The sequence below is a fragment of the Mesoplodon mirus genome, assembly GCF_964341445.2.
Source record: "Mesoplodon mirus genome assembly, chromosome: 16".
Lineage (NCBI taxonomy): Eukaryota > Metazoa > Chordata > Mammalia > Artiodactyla > Ziphiidae > Mesoplodon > Mesoplodon mirus.
In genome coordinates, this window is record NC_138992.1 from 9,728,292 (window position 1) to 9,752,187 (window position 23,896).

The 23,896-nt window shown below is 41.4% G+C and overlaps 1 protein-coding gene across 3 annotated transcripts in view; it reads left to right on the forward strand.

The window, feature by feature from the left end:
- ADCY8 (adenylate cyclase 8) overlaps positions 1-23,896 on the forward strand; it is a gene marked incomplete at its 5' end in the record, with an annotated part of 218,088 nt that overhangs the window by 99,155 nt on the left and 95,037 nt on the right. For all 3 annotated transcript variants that reach the window (XM_082601266.1, XM_082601267.1, XM_082601268.1), the window contains 2 exons: positions 4,193-4,351; positions 8,749-9,019. In XM_082601266.1, the coding sequence (XP_082457392.1) occupies positions 4,193-4,351; positions 8,749-9,019 (430 nt within the window). The remainder of the gene's footprint in view (positions 1-4,192; positions 4,352-8,748; positions 9,020-23,896) is intronic.

Below are 23,896 nucleotides of genomic sequence, written 5' to 3' on the forward strand. Positions count from 1 at the left end.
TATAATGCTGATAGGTATCTACCTATCAGAACTGTTGTGGGCACCAGAATGAAGTATTTTGTGAAACTGCAACTTCCATGCTAGGATAAGACACGGTAGCTTTCCAACTTTTTAGAAGCAGATGGGCCCCATGGTTTGTAAGGCAGGATGACTCTGAAGTCCAATAAAGGCTATAGGATAGATCATGGTTGAAGGCAAAGTCGGGCTCCATGGCCACCATGCTGGCTGCTCCCACCCCAACAGTGAGTGACCCCTGAGCTACCCTCAGTGAACTCTGGAATCTACAGAAGGGAGCTTGCTATAAGTCTGCTGACTTTTTGGAATTAGCTGGCAGAGACTGTGTCATCCATCTATTGGGCAGAGCCAGATCAAACCCCAGTGGTTCATGTACCCCTAAGCATGGCTCCTTTTTCAACATAAACCATTCAGGGTAGAGGAAATGGACCACTACATTTAGGCTCACACACCTGGGGTGAAATTCCAGCTATTCCACCTCTATATGTGTGACCTAAAGAAAGGAACTTCTTAGAACTCAGTTTCCTAATTTGTAAAATGGTACTGGTAATGGTACCCAGGGTTATTGTAAAGATAAGACTTGACACTTGCACAGAACACCCTGCACAGTGACCGTAGTTGACTTCCATAACTAACTCCCTTGTTTTTCCGTTTTTCCCAGAATGTCCAAGGGCACTGTCACCTAGGGAGCTGAGGACCAATCACTCAGTTCTTACTACACTGTAAATTAGCTCATCCTTTTTGAACCAATATATGTCTAGGAACTGCCCAGTTGGTATATGAAATGGGTTGGTTGAAGCTATTTAGATGTAAATAGAGCAAATGCAGGCACAATTTTAGCAGGAAAGGGTAGTGTGATCAATTTTTTTGGTCTGATTCAACCTGTATATAGTTGTATAATTACAAATTGTTAATTTTGTTAATTACTAACAAAAATTAGTAGTAGCCACTATTTTTGAGTGTTCAAACTGCACCAGGTTAATTAAGTGCTTTATATACATGATTTTATAAACTATCCTAACAACTCTGCAAAAATCTGGTTTTCTTTCCCATTGCACCTAAGAAAACCGGGACTCAGAGACTAATGCAACTAGCATGAGGCCCACAGGTAGTAAGCTGAGATACCTAACTTCACATCCAGTCCTGCTTTAATGCAGACTCCATGCCCCTTGGTGGTGTTGAGAGTCACTTGCTTTGAGAAGCCCTTATCGTTCCCATTTTACAGAGGAGAATTTACTTCCTTTACTCCAGTTTCCACAGCCAACAAGGGGTAGATGCAGCATTAGAACTCCAGTCTCTGCTCCCAAAGCTGAGGAGTTGGATATACTTCACCCACAGTACCAATCTGCTACTCTGCTGAAGTTTGTCTCTCTATTCATCCATTTATTTAACGGTGGAGAAAGTCTAATCTAAAGATCAATGATGGCTGTCATTTTTCCAGCACCATCGATGGATTGGTTAATTGGCTAAAAAAATGAACCATTTGAAGCATTTCAACTGAAAGAACATTTCTAAGGTTCTTCATCTTTTATCATATACCAAACACCCGTCTTTAATAGTTCAATGAAAGGAAATGACATCATCGCTCTTATGCTGGTACACTGTTGCCTTATTGGTACCCAGCTTGATCTAGAGCTACAAAAAATAATAATAACTATTAAGTGGAGTCTTTATTTAAAATAAATCTTAGCTAGAAGCCCTCCATGAAAACAGATGAGAGCAAAGCTGCTTTAATTGAAAGGGGAAGATGTAGACGGTCCCCCCACTCCCCAACTGGCCACACACACCTCCGTGGTTCCCCAGGGACTCTTAGAAGCATCTCGGGACAATAAGGGGCTACAGAGCAAGAAAGGTTTTGAGCTTTGTCCATGAATTCAACAAATACTTCTGAGCACTGTGTGCTAAGCGCTGTGCTAAGTGTGGGCATGTGGAAATGAAAGGTGGTACCCCTGCCCTCCAGAAGCTCAGAGTTTGTGGAGAAAAAGAGCAGGTGCTGATGTTTATAAGGCGAGTGATCTATAGGCACTTTTTTTTCTTTACTTGTGACTGATGAGGCACAGCAATGCATCGGTGGGGCTCTACTTTGGAAAAATTGAAAAGGACCTGTAACTCAGAGCAGAATTCCCTCCATTTTAGCTTCAAGAATGCTCAAAGGCCCCCTCCCCCCTCAAGAACTGATCTTGAAACACATGGAATGTGTTTGTAGTTCTGTGCAACCGCTGGGTAGCCTTTCCAAAGAGGATCGCTGTCTGTAAATTATTCATTACTCCTCCGTAATTTCATTCTTCTCTTTTATTAAGTCAAATCCCAGACACAACAAAAAGAAAAACAGTGCAATGAAAAAGTTTGTCTTCTTATGATTTTTGTTTTGTAGAAGAAAATTAAAAATCTAAATGTCTTTTCATTAAGATGTTCCAGTGCATTCTCTGTACAATGTTAATTGCCTAATGGCATTAGCATGGTGTGCTGTTTAATAGACCCTCACAATTAGTTGGCAAAGCACTTTAACATCCATTATCTCCTTTGGGGCTCACAAAGGCTCTGTAAGTGAAACAATCAGCTAGAGCTTTATTCTACAACCATTGAAACTCTGGATAAGATTAAGCTATTTGCCCAGAATCACACGCCACATACAGTGTCTATGTTGCAAGGAGTATGAGGTTTAAAAAACAGCAGCTCCAGTTTAGTCTTAGAATCATGCTTACCAGCTATGTGGCCACAAGAAAATAGGTTAACTTTCCTGCAGTTCCTTCATATGTGATAAGCAACTAAGTAGTCCTTAGTATGTGCCAGGGACTATTCTCAACTCTCTACATTTCTTTATTCACTTAACCCTGACAATGCTATTATCGCTCCTTTTATATAGATAGAAGTTAAGTAACGTGCCTAAGGTCATGCAGCTAGTAAGTGGCAGAGCAAGATATAAACTCAGGTAGTCTGGCACTAGAGTCCATATTACACCCTCTACTATGGTGATGCTCATATAATGAGAATGATGTAGATTGGGAATGATGATTGTACCAGTCAGGATGGTCCTGGTTATGCTGAAGTAACAAACATCCCCCCAAATCGCAGTGGCTTAAAACAGCAAAGATTCACTTTTCACTCACATTTCCTGTCATTATGAGATGGTTGAGGGAATGGCAGGGTACCACTATACATAATCCTCATTCAGGTACCATGGTTAAGAAGGCCTCATCACCAAGTGTCCTCGACTGATGCTGGACACAGAAAAAAAAGAAAAGTCAAAGGAGTGTGGTTGATCAGGCTTTTAAAACTTCTGCCCAGAAATGACCCATATCACTTCTGCTCACATTTTATTGGCTAAAAATAACATGAAATATATAGGAAAGTATAATCCTAATATGAAGTGCTCGATGCTGTTTCTCCTCTTGCTTTATTGAATTTTTCAAATGGCCTCTACTGTTTTCATCATCAGTGGATGAAGGGTTTGTGTATAAAAGCTGTATACACAAGGGCTTCCCTGGTGGTGCAGTGGTTGAGAGCCCGCCTGCCGATGCAGGGGACATGGGTTCGTGCCCCGGTCTGGGAAGATCCCACATGCCGCGGAGCGGCTAGGCCCGTGAGCCATGGCCGCTGAGCCTGTGTGTCCGGAGCCTGTGCTCCGCAACGGGAGAGGCCACAACAGTGAGAGGCCTGCGCAACTCAAAAAAAAAAAAAAAAAACTGTATACACATACAGGGTTTTTTGTTTACTTCTTCCTCCTTCTCCTCCTTTTTTAAAACAATTCTTATTTTACACTGGATTATAATTGATTTACAATGTTGTGTGAGGGAAATGGAATAAAAATTAAAATATTTAGGTTGGAAATGGAGTGTGCAATGAAGTGCAGAAACTATAATCTATCCCAGGTTTGTACAGTAGTGAGTAGAGAGAGATTGATGCCATTCCCTGAGACAGAAGTTATATAGGATGAGCAGGTTTGGGGAGAAGGGTGATAAGAGCCCTTAAACGTTCAGACAAAAGACTAGTAGAGTTTGGAGGAGGAAGGGTATCTTTCTGTTATCAGGAAATCCAAGAAGGCTTCATGGAAGGGGTAGCATATGAATGGACAGGAGTTGAACTTATGGAGTAGGCAAGACCCAGGCTGCCACCCAGGCCGAGGGTGCCTACACTGGCCTTTTACATGTGTCTCTGCATTCACCTATGTCAACAGGTATGTGCGGTCAAGGACGAAGCATGATGTTGACATGCGGATTGGAATCCACTCGGGCTCAGTGCTATGTGGCGTGTTGGGTCTACGGAAGTGGCAGTTTGATGTCTGGTCTTGGGATGTGGATATTGCAAACAAACTTGAATCTGGAGGAATCCCTGGGTAAGCCAAAGCAAAACCCTCTTCTTGCTTAACACCTATCATTTGCTCACTTTGTGACAGTTGGTTTCCCATGTGCAGAATTCAGAAGTCCAAGAAGCAATTATTTTGGAGGTGACAGAACATTAAAACATCATGCAAATATTGGCCTCAAAACTTTAGTGACATTTTTCATAGGCAGTGAGGATGGTGAGATGACACTCAGGTGTTCAGGACCTAGCCCTGCAAAGCATTGGTTTTCAGACTTGATCTTACATTGGAACCAGAAGAGGTGCATTTTAAAAATCCTGGTGTTCCAGACCCCAGACCAGTTCATGTAAAGCAAAATCTGTGCAGAATCTATTTTAAGTTCTTAAAGCAATTCTCATGGGCAGCCAGGGTTAAGACTTACAGACCTGCTATATGACCTTACCTTTCCTTTGAAAACTCAGACATATCTCTGAACTTTCCATGATTTGAAATTGTTTGGCTTTTTATTTTTCTGCTTTTTTAATGTCTGTTATTTCCCCTTCCTATCAATCACTATTTGTAGGAAAAAAACTCAGCTTACTTTTCCTTTCAATGAGCGAGATAGTCCCCAATGCTAAACACATCTTTAGTAGTGCTAAGTACCATGAATACATCATATCATTTGATCTCACAACACCCCAGGTAGTAAATCGTGGCTTCCTTGTTTTAATGGGGAGACTGAGGCTCAAAGAAATTAAATCTGTCACATAAACACAGCTATTAAGTGCCTCACTACCCATCACTGTCTTCCATTGTTAATTTATCAGTCCAGTTTGTTCAAGATTGTCCTTTTATTATGAATCTCCAGTCCCTCTGTGTCCCCAGTGCCTAGCGTGATGTATAGAACCTAGGAAGAAGGGAGGGAGGCATCAAACGCCACGGCATAATGATTGATACTCTGTATCCTGCAGTCATGCAGAATCCATACGTAGTTTGTTAAACCATCAATAGCTGCGCCCTACCCTCAGAGTTTCTGATCCCTGTGTCTGGGATGGGAACTGAGAATATGCCTCCCTAACAAGTTCCCAGGTGATGCTGAGGCTGCTGGCCTTGGTACCTCATTTTGAGGACCACTGTTCTCAACCTTTAGTTAAATGAAACAATGTATATAAAGTCCTTTGCCCAGGAAATAGCTGTGGTTGTAGTAATGACCCTATGATGTAGCTGTAGGGTCTTGGAAAGACTCTGAAAGTGAATGTTTTTGTCTCAATCCAGCACTGCCATCTACCACTGATGGGACTTTGGTCTAGTTACTTACTCACTGCCTCTGAGCCAGTTTCACTGTCAGCAAAGTGAGGGGAAAATAAACGCTTTATCACCTGTAGTTGTTGGAAGAATGGAAATTATATGAGATGATCCATGGAACAAAGCACATAGAATACATTTGGCTACAAAGTAACATTTACACAAAATAAGTGTTGCCCAACTGTTAGATCTTATTTACTATCATGACTATTAGTATATCCTGGCATTTAAAATTATCAGAAAGTGTCAGATTTACCTGACATTCAATATATGAGAATATTGTCTGAGAACTGACTTATTTCCTTAGAGGGAAATGTAATCCCCAGACTCTCAGCTACAAATGCATTACTCCAAAGCTCAAGGTAGTAGCAAGGATGAAAATGAACACCTAAAATCCAGTTTCTATCAAAGCATTTAAATATTGATTAGAACTTCAGCAGAAGGATCAGGAATAAGTAACAGCAAGGATGTCTTTCACTATGGAAAACATAATATTGATTTAGGATATGCAAATATTAGTCCCCCGAGCGTTGACAGCAGAATAATAAAATGTAGAATCTAAAGAAAATACCAAATGGGGTGGTATTTAACTTGATTATTTTAAAAGAAAATCAGCCATTAGACTTTATGAAACACGACCAGGAGTTTCATTTTGCCTGGGAGAAAAAGATAGCTTTCAAGCACCCAGCTCTGAGCTTGATCTGAGAAAGACTGGGACATCTATTTGTTTCATGAAAGGTCAAACATCTTTTCTATTCTCCTAGGTCAACACTACTGAGTTCCTATGTATTGACAAAATTTATCATGAGATATCTTGTAATTAGCACTTTTCTCAAGAGAGCTCAATACATCTTTCACATGCTTTTATTTTTAATACAGGCGTACCTTGGAGATATTGCAGAGTGGGTTCCAGACCACCACAATAAAGCAAATATTGCAATAAAGCGAGTCACACGAATTTTTGGTTTCCCAGTGTATATAAGTTATGTTAACATTATACCATAGTCTATTACGTGTGCAATAACATTATGTCTAAAGAAATCAATATACATACCTCAATTAAAAAATACTTTATTGCTAAAATTGCTAACCATCATCTGAACCTTCAGCTAGTTGTAATCTTTTTGCAACAGTAACATCAAAAATCACTGATCACAGATCATCATAGCAAATATAATGAAAAAGTCTGAAACATTTTGAGAATTACTAAAATGTGACACAGGGACATGAAGTGAACAAACGCTCTTGGAAAGACAGACTTGCTCAACTCAGCATTGCCACAAACCTTCAATTTGGAAAAAATAAAGTATCTGTGCAGTACAAAAAAGGGAAGCACAATAAAATGAGGTATGCCTGTATCTTACCTCACATTTGAAATCAATGTCTATATACAAGGATACTTATTTGGAAAACATACAGAATGTGCCTTAAATGAGCAGAAATGCATTGTTCGTAGTTTCTGTTTCTTTACATGTCCTTTGCAGTGGATTATTCTCTCTGTAAGCAAGAACTTAGCAGGATGGGTAACGGGGGTAACAGGAGAAGTAGAGGCAGCACTGAAGAAAATGCATTTGGAAATATCACTTTAAAAAACATTGTTTCCTTGGATATATTGTTTCTAGAATCCAGAAGCCAAGCAAAGTCTTAAGTATCTACCTTATTCATTCATTCATTCATTTAAAAGAACACAGAAGTCAGCCTAGGGAAATGAATTTGTGCTGAATCAGGGAGTAGGAAATTGTTGTGTGGAAAACACAGTGTGAGCATTCTAGGCAGAAAGAATGGCTTGTTCTGAGTTTAGTAGGTGTGAAGTAGCACCTTGAATTTGATGACATACCAATGACTTGATTAGCTGGAGAGAGTGTCAGAAAATGAGCCTTGAAGTCACAGGGCCCAGAGAGTGGAGGTCTTAAGAGACCTTGTTCAGAATTTAAAGTGGACCCTATAAGCCTTGAGGAGGCATGGAATAAACAACAGAAATAAGATAATGGCATTTTTGAAAATAATCCTAATGATTTAAGGGTTTGTTCTTGTAGCATGTGCAGTGTACCATGCACTATTTTAACTACTTTACATGAATCAACTCTTACAATACTCACGAAGACCCTAAAAAATGGGTACTATTATTTTTCCCATTGTTATGGGTGAGATAACAGACTCATGGAAAGCTTAAATAACTTGCACAAGATCTCTCAGCTAGCAAGTGGCAGAGCTAGGGTTTCAATCCAGGGAATCTGGCCAAAGCATCCATGCTTGTAACCACCAAGCTAGTCTACCCAGACCACAATGCAGCACAATAAGTAGTCTGATTGAGTTAGGCAGTTATGAGAACAGAACAACTCTTGCCCAGAAGGATTTACCATGCGACATTCCCACAATTCACATCTGATCTTTAAGGCTCTTGATGTCATCTGTTGTTTTGCTAAAAAAGAAATGTGAATCTTGAACTATGATGGCTGATATGAGTCTCTTACCTTGTGAGTGAGCCTAGCCAGTTGCCAGCCTGCACGTATCCACAGCTGTGTTCTCTTCTGCTTTCCATATACACATTACAGGGGAAATTACATCTTACAGTGGTTTCCCTAAAGGACCCTCCATGTAGCCCTGTGGACTTATAAGACCTGCCTCTGTTCTTAAGAAGATTATAGACAAGTTGAAGAAATAAGGCACAAATATGTGAAAATTGAAAAGATTGGAAAAGTTCCAAAACACTAAGCACTACATTTGCATGGTGATAGGACAAGAATTGCCATTGAGTTCAGAAACATCCATGGAACTTGTTTTTCCAAAATAATCAACATGACTGAAAAAATCACTGATTCTTAAAAGTTGCTGGGATCAGGCTGACAGTCAGAAGAAAAACCAAAGGAAGTGCTTAAATGTGGCTCAATGGGACTGCGATTTATCAGAGGCTACAGCGACCCTTGGGGTGAGGTTGGTGATAGATACCTGCTCATTGATTTATGCTTATACTTTTGTTTTCTTTTATTCTTTCTACTTTTTCAGGGGAACAGATACTGTCCTTGAGGACACGTCCTCACAGCACCCACGCACAGCCCTGATGCTGGGTTTGCACAGGACCAAAAACAGAGATGGCCTTTGCAAGCCACGTCAGGTGTATAACAACCTATGCTTTGTCCACACAGGAGGATTCACATTTCCAAAGCCACGCTGGACTGCCTCAACGGTGACTATAATGTGGAAGAGGGTCATGGTAAAGAGAGGAACGAATTCTTGAGGAAGCATAATATAGAGACCTATTTAATTAAGCAGCCTGAGGAGAGTCTGCTCTCTTTGCCTGAAGACATCGTCAAGGAATCTGTGAGCTCCTCAGACAGGAGAAACAGTGGGGTGACATTCACAGAAGGATCCTGGAGCCCCGAGCTGCCCTTTGATAACATAGTGGGGAAACAGAACGTAAGTCCTGGCTTCCTTCTTCTGGTTTGCTGCGAATGCATGTGCACCTCCATCCCAGTTGCCTCAGAGAAGACCAATTTGTCTTTAACCCTTTCTCTGCTGAGTGCCTTAATCGTAATTGACCAAATGTATCACCTCAGGACAGAATTAACCTACTATGTCATTTCAGGAAATGCCAGAAATACCAGAGGGTTCCCACCACCCTCTCCTTTTTTTTAGACCTAGCTAAAAATAAATGTCATGTGAAGCTGAATTATAATTTTACCAAAATTAATTACTCATGTTGGAAAAGATAAACCTCATTTTATTAAACTAACAACGAAGGGGGAAGGTCAAGTCCATGTGAATATAATTTTTTTAGGTAGTTGGCCAGCTAGGAGTACCGAGGTGCCCTCTGAAATTTAAAATCAGGAGGGCATTGTTGATTTGGAAACATAAAAGCTGCAAGCGAGGTAAGGATGAGGGCATTCAAGAGTAGTAAGCAATTTCAAAGCCACCCACATAATGCTATTCTTATGTAGTGTGGATTTGCATCTTCCATGAGGGATAAAGCAACCAAGTCAGTACATCAGGTGTAAGTTATCAATCGTCAAATTATTTTTAAAAGTATATCTTCAAATACCAGAATCACACTAAACCCAGTGAGCTGCTCTGACACTGAGAGGCACCAGAGAACTGAAGTTGATCAAGGGAGAACCAAAGTGGATTCAGAGATGCTCCCCTCTCCAGAATGCTTGTTCAGAGCATGGGCAAAATCACCTGCTCTAACAGGTTTTCTCTTCCCTTCCCTTAGGCCAGGCACGTATAGTTGAACTCATGTAAGTTGTGTGACTTCGTTGTACTTTTTTAAAGAAACTAACCCAAGAAAAGCCACTATATAAGACTTGTAAACAGCTTCTGACATTCTCCCGAGCCAAGGAAAAGCTGAGAGTACTATGAAATAAATAGACCAAATTGATAGTGTCTGGAGCTTTATGAAGACATATATGTGTTCATTGTTCAAATCCACAGACCTGAACATTTCTTATTAACTTGTCATTAAGAAAAATCTGTCTGCTTAAAGACATTTAAAATGGAAAAGGTTAAAATGCTGAAAGTCTTGCCTCTTTATTCTGCATTTGAAAGATTGATGGGGCGCTCTGAGGCCAGGTTAACCTTGGTTTCCTTCCAGCTCTATGTGAAGGAGCTAAAGATCAATGCATGGACCCCATTCACTGGACAAAGATGCAGGTTGAACCCTTGAACCCAGCCCACATGCCTTGCAAGAGTCTTTAATATTCTTTTGTGAGTGTTTACTTTCCCCCCAAATTACTATGCCTACACAAGACATCACTAATTTCAACGCCTACCTCTTTCCATCCCTAAATTGGTATGCATGGTACAATTTTCTATTATAGTATATTACAGTCAAATACTTCCTGGAGTTGGTGCATGCCCAGCTGAAAGTACCCTCTGTTTCCTCTGTCTATTGTTAGCTTGAGCCTGAATGCTGCTTATTTTAAAATGATGCATGCCTCACCCTGAACACTTGAATAATTCTGCATAAAGTTTTCTCTCTTGGTTTTTTGTTTTTCTTTTTCTTTTTGGTCTTTCCTTTTGAAAAACTCTGTCCGTTTAAGCTGATTGTGGAAATGGGGATAATTCCTAATTGTTCTAATCTCAGTGTGTACCTATCCTTGCTACTAGGAATTGAGAACCCAGAAGAGAGGTAGAGGTGCTTGATTTTAATTCAGGATTGATTGATCTGGTAGAATTATATAGGAATACTGGAAATAGTTAGCTGCTGATTTCCTAAAGATATTTACTGATGTCATCAAATAGTTTTTATAAAAGATGTCATTATTAGTCAAAGATTATTATTCTTGGTGTTTAACCATACCATATATTTCTTATGATGCCTGAGTTTTGCCTGTATTTGCCATCTTCAACATGAATAATCTCAATTTTTTTTGATGTCTTCAGACTTAAGAGTCAATGAATGTATGCTGATATTCATAAATAACCAAGTGGCACTAATAACATTTTGGAAATGATTGAGTCAGTTAAAATGGTCACAAGCATCAGAGTTGCACTTATGCTTAGCTCTGGAAGTCAGTGAGCCATATGTGCAATTCAGAGACATAATGTATGCCTGGAAGAGATCAAAACTGGTCTGGCTGAGCCTGTGCTCTGCCAAAACACCCAGTCAATACCACAGAAAGCCCAGACCATCTGAATGTTTGCATAACACAGATAAAACATACTAATGCTTCACTGGGGATTTGCTAGCTAAATTGGCCAGATGTTTTAGTTTCTATTGATTCACAAAGTATGCTTTGAAATATTTTTAATGACATTGGTATGTCATGCCATAATCTGTGCTATATAGACAGCAGATGTTCGGATAGTTGCATTCTCATGTATTCATTCATTCAATAAAGATTAATTGAGCATCTGTTACATGCCAACTACTGCTAGTAAGAAAAGAGAAGGAGGGACAGAGGAAAGAAACACTTTAGAGATAAAGTCAGCCGGTAGTGTATATGCTTCATGAAGACAGGAATTGTATCTGTTTCCCTTATCACTATTTAGTCCATAATTAGAACAATACCTGGTAAGTAACAGGACTTGCTTGCAGTTTGCTGAATGAATTAATTAAATGATAGATGTGGGTGGTACAGGAGAAGACCCAGTCAAGTTTGACTTCCAGGTTTTTTGCTTGGATGTGACTGGTTAGATTGTAGAACTGCCCACTGAAATAAAAAACAGTGGAATGGAAGGAGATTGGGTGAGAAACACTAAGAATTTAGTTTAGGACATGTTAAACTTGAAACGCCTAGGAGAGGTCCAGGGAGAAGTATCCAAAAGGCTATCGAACACACACTTCTGAAGCTCAGGCATGAAAGAACTATGCAAGGGATGTGAGTTTGGCAGCATTTGAGTGCTAGATGAAGCCATGAGAATGAAAGAGATAACTGCAAGGAATATGTAAAATAAAACATTAAGAAGGTACAGGACAGACCTATAGGAACACCAGATGGAGGTGAAAGAGAGTCAGGATCCCATGACAGAGACAGATAGGAAGCAAAGGGACCAGAAGAGGATTAGGCAGTGTGGTATCATGGAAGCCTACAGAGCAGAGCATTTTGAGAAGAACAGGGTGACCAACACTGTCAAATGTAGCCAAGAGGTACAGTAAGATGAATACTGGAAACTGCCATTGGGAATTGGATTGGAAAACGTCATTGGCAAAAGACAGATTTGACACAGTGGTGACGTCAGAAGCCAAACTGTCCCAGTTGATAAGCAAGAGCTCTGGATTTCCAAGAACCCCAACTCTATCCCAGTCCCCTCTGCTCCCCATTTCAGGAGTCTGTCAGTGGTTTGCAGGAGCAAAAGAAGTCACTTAGAATTATTTCTGGCCCCTATCTGAGTCTTCCAGTCCCTGTCTATGCCTGAAGATAATCTCTTGTTTTTGATGCTGTGCATCTTCCCAGCCCTTATAATCTGTGTCTAGTTAAGCTAAAATTGTTGGTTCAACCCACTCTTGGACACCCTGAGCGCTTATGCTTTGCGTCCCTGACTCCTGACATGGGCCAGTGTTCTGCCCACTGATTTGGTATCCTGGATCCCTGAATCCTGGCTCAGATAGCCGTGAGGCTTCCTATGACCTGAGCCTCTGAGTGGAATGAAATTAAGAAAACTAGAAGGCAAGAAGCTTATGATCACAGGTGGACTATTGAAATGTAAGGTTACAAAAGTAGAAGTAGGTAGTTGAAGTACACCAAAAGTGAACATTTTTGACATGGGGGAGGATGGCCAGAAATTTCAAGGCTAAGTTGTTGGAATGAGTCATCAAAATGGTCATTGAATTTCTCAGAATAAAGACAAAATTTGAGATGACAATGAAGACTTAAGAAAAGGGTCCTCATATGAAAGATTGTATTTTCCCCTTCTGGTTGCATGCTACAACTAAAATCTATTTGTAAGCTTGAGCTCTGGTTCATTCAATTATTTAACAGATGTTAGTATTCTAGATGTTGAGGGTCGAGTATTTAGAGGACGGACTTGGTCCCTGTCCTCCAAGAGTTACATTTTAAGGGAGTGGAGAATGCAGACAATTAACCAAAACACAAAAGTTCTGAGAAGGAAATAGAGATGAATATACGACTAGAGGGCAGATAGAATTACTGCAGATAGGGTCATCAAGAGACCTCTGAAAATGTGACTTGAGTGCCGAAAGGACCCTGCATTTGAATAATCAGGAAAAGAGCATTATAGATAGAGGAAACGGCTAGTGCAAAGGCCCTGGGGTGGGAAAAATTTGGTATGTTAGAGCAAAAAGGCCCAAGTGGCTAGAGCATAGTGAGTAGGGAAAGAAGGAATACAAGATGAAGTTAAAGGAGACAGACATTGATCTTGAAAGCCTAGTTGACTTTGGATTTTATTCTAAGGGAAGTGATAGAAATATTTTAAGCTGGCCAGTGACATGATTGGATTTAGATGTTTAAGAGATCACTTTAGCTGCCTGTGGAGAATGGATTGTAGGGACCAAGAATGGACTCCTTAGACAAACAGCATCTTTACTTATGATTTACAAGAGGATACCAAAGGGTGAAGCTTTTATGTCGCTATAAAGTGTATTGTGTAATGATATGAATCATTTTAACTTGATTTTTATGACAAGTGATAATGCCAAGAGAGGTGGAGCCACTCTGTTAGAAGCAAACCCCCTTTTAGAGCCTGGGTGCTGTCCCTCATATATTGAGAAATCATCACCATTGTCCCATCCATCCCTTTTACATTGATCACGGCATCATAACCCAGGCATTTTTCTATTACTCCTCCAGACCTTTTAAAAGAATCACCTGGGGAAAAGTACACATTTGGTACTTCCGCTTTCTATATTAGTTGTTTCTGCAGAGTAGAAGTCATTTGGTCATTATTGTTATCATGAAGTTCATATGTGCACTGGGAAGATTGAAAACACAAAAGAAATTTCTGTACAGGCAAACCTCAGAGATATTGCAGGTCTGGTTCCAGACCACTGCCATAAAGCAAATATCACAATAAAGCAAGTCACACTGAGTTTTTGGCTTCCCAGTGCATATAAGTTATATTAACACTACACTGTATTCTATTAAGTGTGCAATAGCATTATATCTAAAAAAACAATGTACGCAAGTGTAATTAAAAAACACTTTATTGCTAAAAAATGCTAACCATCATCTGAGCCTTCAGCAAGTCATAATAGTAACATCACAGATCACTGATCACAGATCACCATAACAAATATAACTATTATGAAAAAGTTTGAAATATTGTGAGAATTACCAAAATCTGACACAGACAAACCAAGTAAGCAAATACTGTTTTTAAAAATGGCACCAATAGATTTGCTTGATGCCGGGTTGCCACAAACCTTCAATTTGTAAAGCTCACAGTATCTGCAAAGCGCAACAAAGTGAAACGCGATAAAACAAGGTATGCCTGTGTTCTGCACAACAAGACAGAAAGCAAATGTGTTTCATTGCCAGGAATGTAGATGAATATCCACAGCATCATTAACGCTAATAGAAGTAGAGAGCTTGGGGCCAGGTACCATGTTGGGAGCATTGCTCATATTCTTTGCATTTCATTCTCACATCAACCTTACTGGGTAAGTGTGACGTGCCTGTTTTACAAGTGACAAAATTGTGATTTGAGAGATCAGTTAATTCCCTGAAGGATATACAGTGAATGAACAACAGAACTAGAATTAGAACCCAGTTATGTCTGACTCCAAAAAACCACATACTCTCCATCAGGCTGCAATGCCTCCCCTTTTGGTCCTGAAGATATATGCCAGGTTTCTACCTACTACTTGTTTCCTGGTCAGTTAGTATTAAAAGGTTGTGTGCGTGTATGTGCATGTGTGTGTATTCACCCTCTGAAGCTAGGTCACTCTCTCAACAGGGATACTTAGAAATTTTCTGTGAAAGCTCCAGGAAAGGGCCAGCTTCTTCTCCAGGTACCATTAGCATACCCCTAACATTTCATACCCTGAGTGTCCTGATGTGATCATCGTTTGCATGGAAAGGGCTAAGCAGGGCAGTCGCTCAAGTCTACCTAGGAATAAAACAATCATTTGATTTAGTAACACTTAAGACTGCAGAAAGTTGACACCAGAAGAAAAGGAAATGTGTAGGGAGTGGGGCTGGCCCTGGTGGAAAGCAGGCTGTAAGAACATATTTATGTTACTATGTTTTTATCAGTCCCAGCTGGGACTTTTCTTAGATCCTGTTTTCTGTATCCACTGGAAGAAAAAATTCTCATCTGATTGACTTGCTGATCAAAACCATGTTGACCTGATGCTGAGAGCCGTTTCCTCAGAGTAAACCAGTTAGTCCTGTAAGCTGTGAGTCTCATGATCTTGGGGCAAATCTCTGCAGGACCCAAAAATTGCCCATATGATAGTGGGAAGGGCCAGAATGGAAACCCAAGAGAACTGAGTTATGGCCCTGATTTCTCCACTTACTACTGCAAGGCCTTAGGGAACCACGTCTCCCCTCAAAGCCTCAGTGTTCCTGTCCATACAATGCCAGAACTGGATTGGATGATCCCATCCCTTCCTTTCAGCTCCAACATTGCCCATTCAGTTTCTCAGCCTCAGACACATGCTGGGAGTCTGTTTCCACACTGGTGAGTTACCTACACTTCGGAATCCTGCCGCCCAAAGCCCAGAGAACCAAACAATTCCCTGGAAAGTAATGGGGATATCCAGTTTACAATTTTCCTAGTATAACAGTTTAGCATAACTGTCATCCTAATGAACTGTCTTAAAATACTAATACCAAATCAGAAGCAAGAGTTAAAGCAAAAAAAATTATTGAGGTAAAAATCTCACCTTACTAGGGGATGAAATTTGCCCTTTCTCTCAGCATTCTGGATAACTGCATTTTGCACCGAACCAAACATCATTATAAACATCATCACATTTTGCCATCTTTCAGAGTCCTGTTTTCCACATGATCATTATGTTCTCCTGTTGAGAAATATTGATCACTAGGGTTTGATTTCTTTCCTTCTGTTTTTGTCCCTAAAGGTGGGGTGCAAACTAAGTGGCTGACCCCTTCTTTTTGCATATAAAAGCCCAGAAGACAAAGAACACTCTTAGGGCTTCCCTGGTGGCACAGTGGTTGGGAGTCCGCCTGCTGATGCAGGGGACACGGGTTTGTGTCCCGGTCCAGGAAGATCCCACATGCCGTGGAGCGGCTGGGCCCGTGAGCCATGGCCGCTGAGCCTGTGCATCTGGAGCCTGTGCTCCACAATGGGAGAGGCCACAACAGTGAGAGGCCCGCATACCGCAAAAAAAAAAAAAAAAAAAGAAACACTCTTAATTCAAACTCATTTTACTATTATCATTTGACTTGGGCAAGTCAGTCTCCCCAAGATGTTTGTTTGTTTCCTCATTCATTCAGCCACTGATTATTCAACTACTTAATGAACTACAGTTTGCCAAGCATTGTGCTGGGTGCTGAGGATGGGAAGATGCAGGAGTTCCAAGCTGTCGAGGAGCTCACAGTCCGGTGGTATGACTAACAGGGCAACAGGCTCAGTGGACATCGCTGTCTTTCTAGCAGGACTGAATATTGATTCCAGGTAATCAGGGAAGACCTTCCCAAGGAAATGACTGTTAAGCTGAGATCTATAGACAAGCAGGAGTGAGGTCAACAATGAGGGAACATGACCCCAGGAGGAGGGAAGCAGTAAGGCCACCATCTCAGCCTGGGTTTCTGCTCCTCAAGACCAAACCACATGCTTCTCTTTCCCCTCAGAGAACTCTGACCTGAAATTTCTACCCCTAAAAATGCCTGAAATACTGGCTATTGGTCTTGAAGAGGAAGCTGTGTTTTCAGAGTTTGCTGCTTCAGTGATAAGCTGCTGAGTATCTAATTGTCCGTATTCAGTCTTGATATACAGGAAACCACAGGCAGATTTTTCTCCATAGGTCATTTCTTTTGAAGCATTTTAACATCAGATGAAGTTCTGATGTGCATTGTGTGGGACATCTGTAGGCTTTCGGGGTAGAGACCATGAAGGACTCTGGACATTTCCCTGAAGTCCCTCTGCACTCTTCCGGTAACGTGGCTTTTACAGACAACAGAACTCCCCAGGCTGCTTTTAGCCCTGACTCTGAAGATAGCAGCTGAGTTCAGCCAGGAAGAGTCATTAGAGGACCTGGTTTTTCACTCTCTTCAGAAAGGCAAATGGATTTGAAGCCTTCCAGAGAGCGTTGAGTGGATTAAGTAGGCAATTTGATCCATTAACTTTGACGCATCATCCCCCCTTTCTCTGAAGTTCCAGAGGTGGACTAAGGTGGAAAAGATAAAGGTAGAGAGAAGTTTGTGGCTCACGTGGAATTGCAGCTCTGGAAACGAGCCTTTAAGTTGGCACAAGACACAGCCTGTGGTTACCCCACAACCAACAACTGGCTGAAACTTTGCTAAACTAGTTGGACTCTTCTTTTACCTGGGATTGACTAGTTGTTTGGGAGCCATAAACATCTGAGGAACCGGAACCAATGAATGCAACAGTATTTTAAATATGTGAAGATAAGTGTATAATATTCTAAATGTGTGAAGATAGATAGGAAGAGAAGAGCAAAAATCTGGATTTTTTTTTCTGACTTATTTCCTCTCTTTGAAAAAATAGAGCTGGGATTTAAGTTTTATTAAACTTAATGCCAGTTTTGCTATGAGTGGGCTGAGAGGTATCATTGTAAAAGTTCTTCACTGAGCTATGTCAGGATTTTCCCATCTTTTCTCCACCAAGAAGACCTTTCATTTCTCTGACCTGGTGCAATTCATATGTATTAAGGTTTTTCTTTCCAAAGAAAATTGCATTTGTATTCCCCTTTTTAAATATTAGTTGGCACATGTATCATGACCCACCATTGCTGCTGCTCTGCACAAGGAAACGAATGGTACTGCTGTAAGGTGATTCAGGTCCAGCCCAGAGCAGAGACATTTGATATTTTTGTTGGCATGACCAGCCTCATCTTGGCTTTTTGTGTATGTACTTATTTTTGCTTCGCCTAGGGTCTAAAAGGAGTTACAGTCCTAATTCCTTGGGTATTGATGGAACTCGAAAGCCCCTCACATCTCAAGGATCTCCAAACTACTACTGTGAATTCCAGGTTATGAACCACTAGATTCCATTGTGTCTTTCCCACTTTATGGCTTTTATATCACCTTTAGTCCCTTAAAGGATCTCTTCACACCTTGAGATGATAAGGGCTCTGTATACATCATACGTGGTAGCACTCACTCAGGAGTCCATGTCTTCAGAGTACTTAGATACAGGACTCCTCTTAAGTGATAAACTCAGAAACAAATATTTAGGAATAATGATAGCTAAGAAGAGCTACACTAATAGATGAATCCAATAGAAAACTGTGTGGTAGAAAAGTTAAGATAAGAGGAAGTAGAAACCGCTGAGCAGTTTCTTCTTTTCCCAGTTTTGTCCTACCACTGTTACCCACCAGGATTCTTGGGCTCCTTAATCAATAGAAATTGATCAGAGGCCAGACAAGAAATTCAGGCAAGGCTTTATTGGGGCCCCTGCTGCAGCAGCGGGACGCGAGAACAAGTAACAGCTTCCCTTGCTTGCTCACTCCCGGGGGTGGGGGGGAGGGGGCCCCTGAGCTTGTTCCTTATATGGGGTGAGGGTAGGAGTGTGTCCAGGGGTCAGGGCCAGGGGGTAGCTTAGGTGGTTTGCCCACTCCTTAGGTGGTGTTGTGCACAGGGGGCATGTGCAGTAAGTACCCCGCTTTTGCTCCCGACCCCCTATTTTTGCTCCCTCCTCTTCAGAAGTGGCATGGGCTTTTTTGGGGTCTTTTTGTATCTTTTGTCCAGAACTTGCCTCAACTGCGCAGGCACACAGTTATTTTTAGTCCCATATAGTTTCTTTGTATTTTGTTGCTGGAGGAGAGATTTGTCCAGGAGCAAGCACTGCAGCACTGCAGCAAAGGGTCCCAAGTCCCAGCCAGTCCCACCATCCCTGAGGAAAGCTTAAGAGAAGCTGCATTCTTGAAGGTCAGTAATGTGAGCTCCATTGAAGCCAAATCCAGGAAAGCATCAATCACTAAACTTTTAATTAGTAAATTGTATAATAAGACCTATAGCCTTAAAGCACCAAATATGAGCAATTTATCAGCAACTCTTGATGTAATACGTATGTCATAGTCCTAAACGAAAAGAGTTACTTCAGAACCTAAAAAAAGATAAAAGTTAGATAACTCATATTCCAGTTTTCTCCAAATTTCTGTTAAGTAAACAAAGACACACATATAAACATGCACACACATGCACGTGCACACACACTCCCACCCACACACATACACACACTCATTTTCCCCATCGCATTGACATTTCTGAAAAATCTACATCTTTTTTTAAATTAATTTTTATTGGAGTATAGTTGCTTTACAATGTTGTGTTAGTTTCTACACATATAGCAAAATGAATCAGTTATACATATACATATATCCCCTCCTTTTTGGATTTCCTTTGAAAAATCTACATCTTTGGTATTCACAAGGAAGCTGAGTAACTGAAGTCCTGATATATGTTCATTGATTTATTTCCTGAGGTGAAATTATCTGATTGCCAAGACAATCCATTGCCTGCTCAGGGGGTCACTTGGTCAAGTGGGTTAGTAGCCACCTCTCCAGACACAGCCTGTGACATTTTGGCCCAGTCATTTCAGTGCTGTGAGTACTTTGATTCTCACCTGTCCCGTGGCCCTGTAAACAAGTCACTGATGTGTCAGCCTCTCAAACCTGCCCCCCTGCCTAGGCCCACCCCGTCCCTCTCACCCACTCCCCCCAACCCCGAGATGAGATCAGTGCTGGCATTTGCACATCTGTTCCACACATTACTATGGATGTGATATTTTAAAAGCTAAAAATTCGATTTTGGCAACTTGCCTCAAACCATGCAACTTCAAAGAGGCCACATCTAACTGGATGTGCCAACTTCTGTTTCAGCCAGTTCTGCAGCAGTTTAGCGACGATTTTTGATTAAAAATGGCTCTAGAGTGTAATGACTAAAGTACAATCACATTCCCAAACTGAGATGAGCATCTTTCTGAGGAATTCAAAGGATAAAGTCAGAGTTAAGGGATCCTGAATTAGCTAATAGAGGACTGGTCAAACAGAGCCAGACAAGCTTCTGGAATGACAGAATCAGTGTCAGACACCACTTGTCCTGGGCTAACCTGGCTCTGAGGTCCTTGGACCAGACCTTGGGGACAAAATCTGGAATGCTAGAAATTCCCTCTGTGGGCTCTGAGTCCCCTTATTTTGAGAGCTCGGCCCAGTCACCTGGAATTGTGGCTAGCCCGGAAGTTCAGCCACAACTGACCATTTGCCCACCCTTCATCCAAAGAGAACCGAACCAGTGTGTCTGCGTCCAAAGCCAGTAGCCACTAGTAGGATGAATTGAAGCAAAGAGCAAGGCATTTAATGTCAGGGAAAGTACACTGGGGAAGGAGCCGAGCATATCTGGGACCGAAACCCCCAAATAAATAAACTGCTTTCATGATCCACCTTATCAATATTAGTCAAAAGGTCAAGAGTAAAGTTGTGGGATTCAAATCGATAGCAAACTAATAAATGCTTATTGTGGGATCTGCCAGAACTCGGGGTACCTCCCCTGTCATTGTTTTGTTCTCTTAATCATAAACAGTTTGAAATTTCGGACCACAAAGTGACAAAGGCCAATCAAAGGAGTTTACACCTCCTTTATTCCCTATCCAATGCAGCACCCAGACAATATTTGCAAATTTCCAGTTCTGCCCCAAAGCGGGAAGCAGTGATTGTCCAAATAGCCTGGGCCCCAGACATATTGTTTGCTCACAGTTGAGCATCCGGAACCAGGCTACAGAGGGGTGCTGGAATCCTGCAGCAGGCTCGCTGGAAATGTCAGCAAACAGAGTGGACATTCTGACCCTTGTTATTTCATTTCCTGGAGCAGAAGCTATGAGCTTATTATGAAAATTATTCAAACCTCTTCCTATAGTTGTATTCCCTAGACCTCCTCCCACAGTGAGATCTCAAAAAATATTATTTTGCTTTGTTTGGAAGATAGATTATGATGGCATAAATATCTAAAAAAGAAAAGAGAAAGTAAGTAGTATCCCTAACTAAAAAAACCATCAGGCATATAATTTGAATGTGATATCTCGTTTTCTCTCAGTACAGACAGGAAAATTTGTGACAATCTTGGCTAACACCTCTTGCTTATGAAGAATGGTCTAATTCACTAGCACCTCCATTTTTATAAGAAGGAAACATTGTGTGTGATGGATTCTGGGAAGCCCCGTGTGGATATTTTCCCAGGGCCCACCCCCAACTCGGTGTTTTCCCAAAGACCACTTAAAACCTTTTACCAGAAAAACATTACATGCACATCCAAGGAAATCTCTGCTCCCCCATCCCTAGATTTGAGGGAAAAAAATAATTGTGCCACTTTCAAACACAACAAGCATCCTTTCTGAGACCCTGAATGCCAGTCATTGTGGACTAGATCACCTCAAAGCTTTCCCAAGTGAGCTTTCATAAAAAGCACAAAAATATTTTTTTTAAAAGAAGGAGGAGGCTTCTCTTCTGGGGGTTGGTTGGGGGTTTACTAAACAGTAGAGAAAATATAGCTCTAATGTGTGCACTTGGGGGCCCTTATTCAGGCTTAGCTTTTGTTCCTGGCGATTTTTCTCAAGTCGGCCTATAGTTGTAGGACACAGGAAGTGGGTTAGGGACTGAAAGATAAAATCCTTGTCTTTTCCACAACCCAAACCCTGCAGGCGACAAGTTTGAAATGGAGCCACAGAGGCCTCCAAAGGAGGCACGGGGAGATGCTGCCATAGAGACAATGGAAGGATGCTCCAGAAGTAAGTTGAGGAAGCCGATGGCCCTACCTGCTTCTGAGTGCAGACTCCAACCTGAGACTGGAAGCAGGCAGAGTCTTGGGAGAGGATAAGCCATCTCGGCCTGAAAGATGGAGGCTGCTATGAGGCTCTGAGCCTGTTGGACTTGGCATCTTCTCTGGGTCTTTCCCAAGCAGCAACAAGCTGGCCTACAATGCAGGCTCTCAATCACAACTACCTATAGCTAAATCTCAAAACTGCCATGTCCATCTCCCAGAGAAGCTAAAAGATGAGGCCCTTTCACTGATGACTTTAACCTTACGCTTTATGCTGGTTCACGGGACACTCAAGCTGATGTTAACGCAGGCTCTGGTCCCAGAAAAGGCTGTACGTTAGTGCTTTCCCATCTGTGACCTCTGGTACCCTAGCAGCCAACACCGAGAGGTACCAGTAGGGAGGCATTTTCTGGATTCCAGAAACCTGAGTAAAACCTCATTTTGACACTCATCATAAGACTGCCTTTCCAGCCTCTCGCTCTTGGCTGGAATTCTCTTTTGGAGCCTTTTATCCCCTGCTGGTCAAAAACTAGGCATTTGATTGAATAATAGGAAAACAAACTAGTCTTATTTAATACATACAAGTTGGTAAGCAGAGTCTTTCTAAATTCGAAGTCCATTTGCGGGAGAACAGGAAAAATGTAACAGGACTTCTGGTAGCAAGAGGTGGAAAACAATGCCCGAGGAAGAGTCTTACGTAGCCATTCAACCTTTCATTCATGCATTCATTCATTCATTCATTCCAAAAGTACTTGTTAAGAACCTACCAAATTTGCCAGATGCTGGAGATTTAGTTATGGGTAAGACACAGTGCCTGACCCTCCAGGAGATCAGAGCCTAGAGGAACAGACAAATACACCAGAAGGCAATTACAACACGTCACAGTAAGTGCTGTGCTAAGGATACGTGCAGACTCAGAATAGGCTTCCTGGAGAAAGAGATGTCTGAATTGGTTTTTGAAGAAGCAGTAGGACATGCAGCCTAGCTGCCACCCGTTCAAATGCATAAAATGTAATAGACTAACTGTTTAATAGGTCATACTGTGGTAGGTGCCTTGGCTCCAACACAAGGTCAGATGTCGTTTGCATTGGGTCTGATTCTGTACAGTAGTATACTCAGGATATGGACAAACTGGAAAGGATTGTGCCATATGTGGAAACCATGTCACCTGTGAAGTGATTGGGAAATTTGAACGCATTAGCCCGTGGAAGAAAACTCTGGAGGGGGGTAAATAGATCTTATTCAGAGATCAGAAACAGATCCCCACTGGGTGAGAGTTGTGAACAAAATCAGGGAAGAACTTTAGAGTACTGTTTCCCCAATGGTATTCCATGGAACGTGTAGAGGAGATTCGAGCAAAAACTGTTTTATGGTTTTAAAAGTTTGGAAGGTGCAGGGTTTAAAAGTCTTATTACGCAGAACTTATCAGTGCTTTTAGTTCAGTAACGTGTACCGTGAGACTCCAATAGGGGGATATAAGAATTTGTTCATTCAACAAACGGGTACTGAGTGCTTACTTAGTGCCAGCCACTGGCATAAGCATTCCAAACAAAAAGAGACAAAATCCCTTCTCTCTCAGAGAGTAGTGAGAATGGATGGCAGTAAACAAACAGTGGATCCACATTTCCTAAATCGATTGGTCCACAGAACCATTTTGTAAAGAAACATCCCTTCCTTCTTGTGTTCCTTGGAACAAAATTTGGGGGAAGGAGTTAATGAAGGGGATCTAGTGATGAAAGAGAGCGATGATTTCCCCTGATTCCAGCGCTGAAACTATGCAAGCTGAGTTCCAATGTCTACAGGGATGCTTTAGAGGGTGTTTTGATATTGGAATATGTGATCCAAAAGAGCTAAAGTGTTTTTGACTCAACAGAACTGGATGTTTCTAGAGAGTACACTTTCAGCCTGAAATCTTACTAGGAATAATTTATTTGCT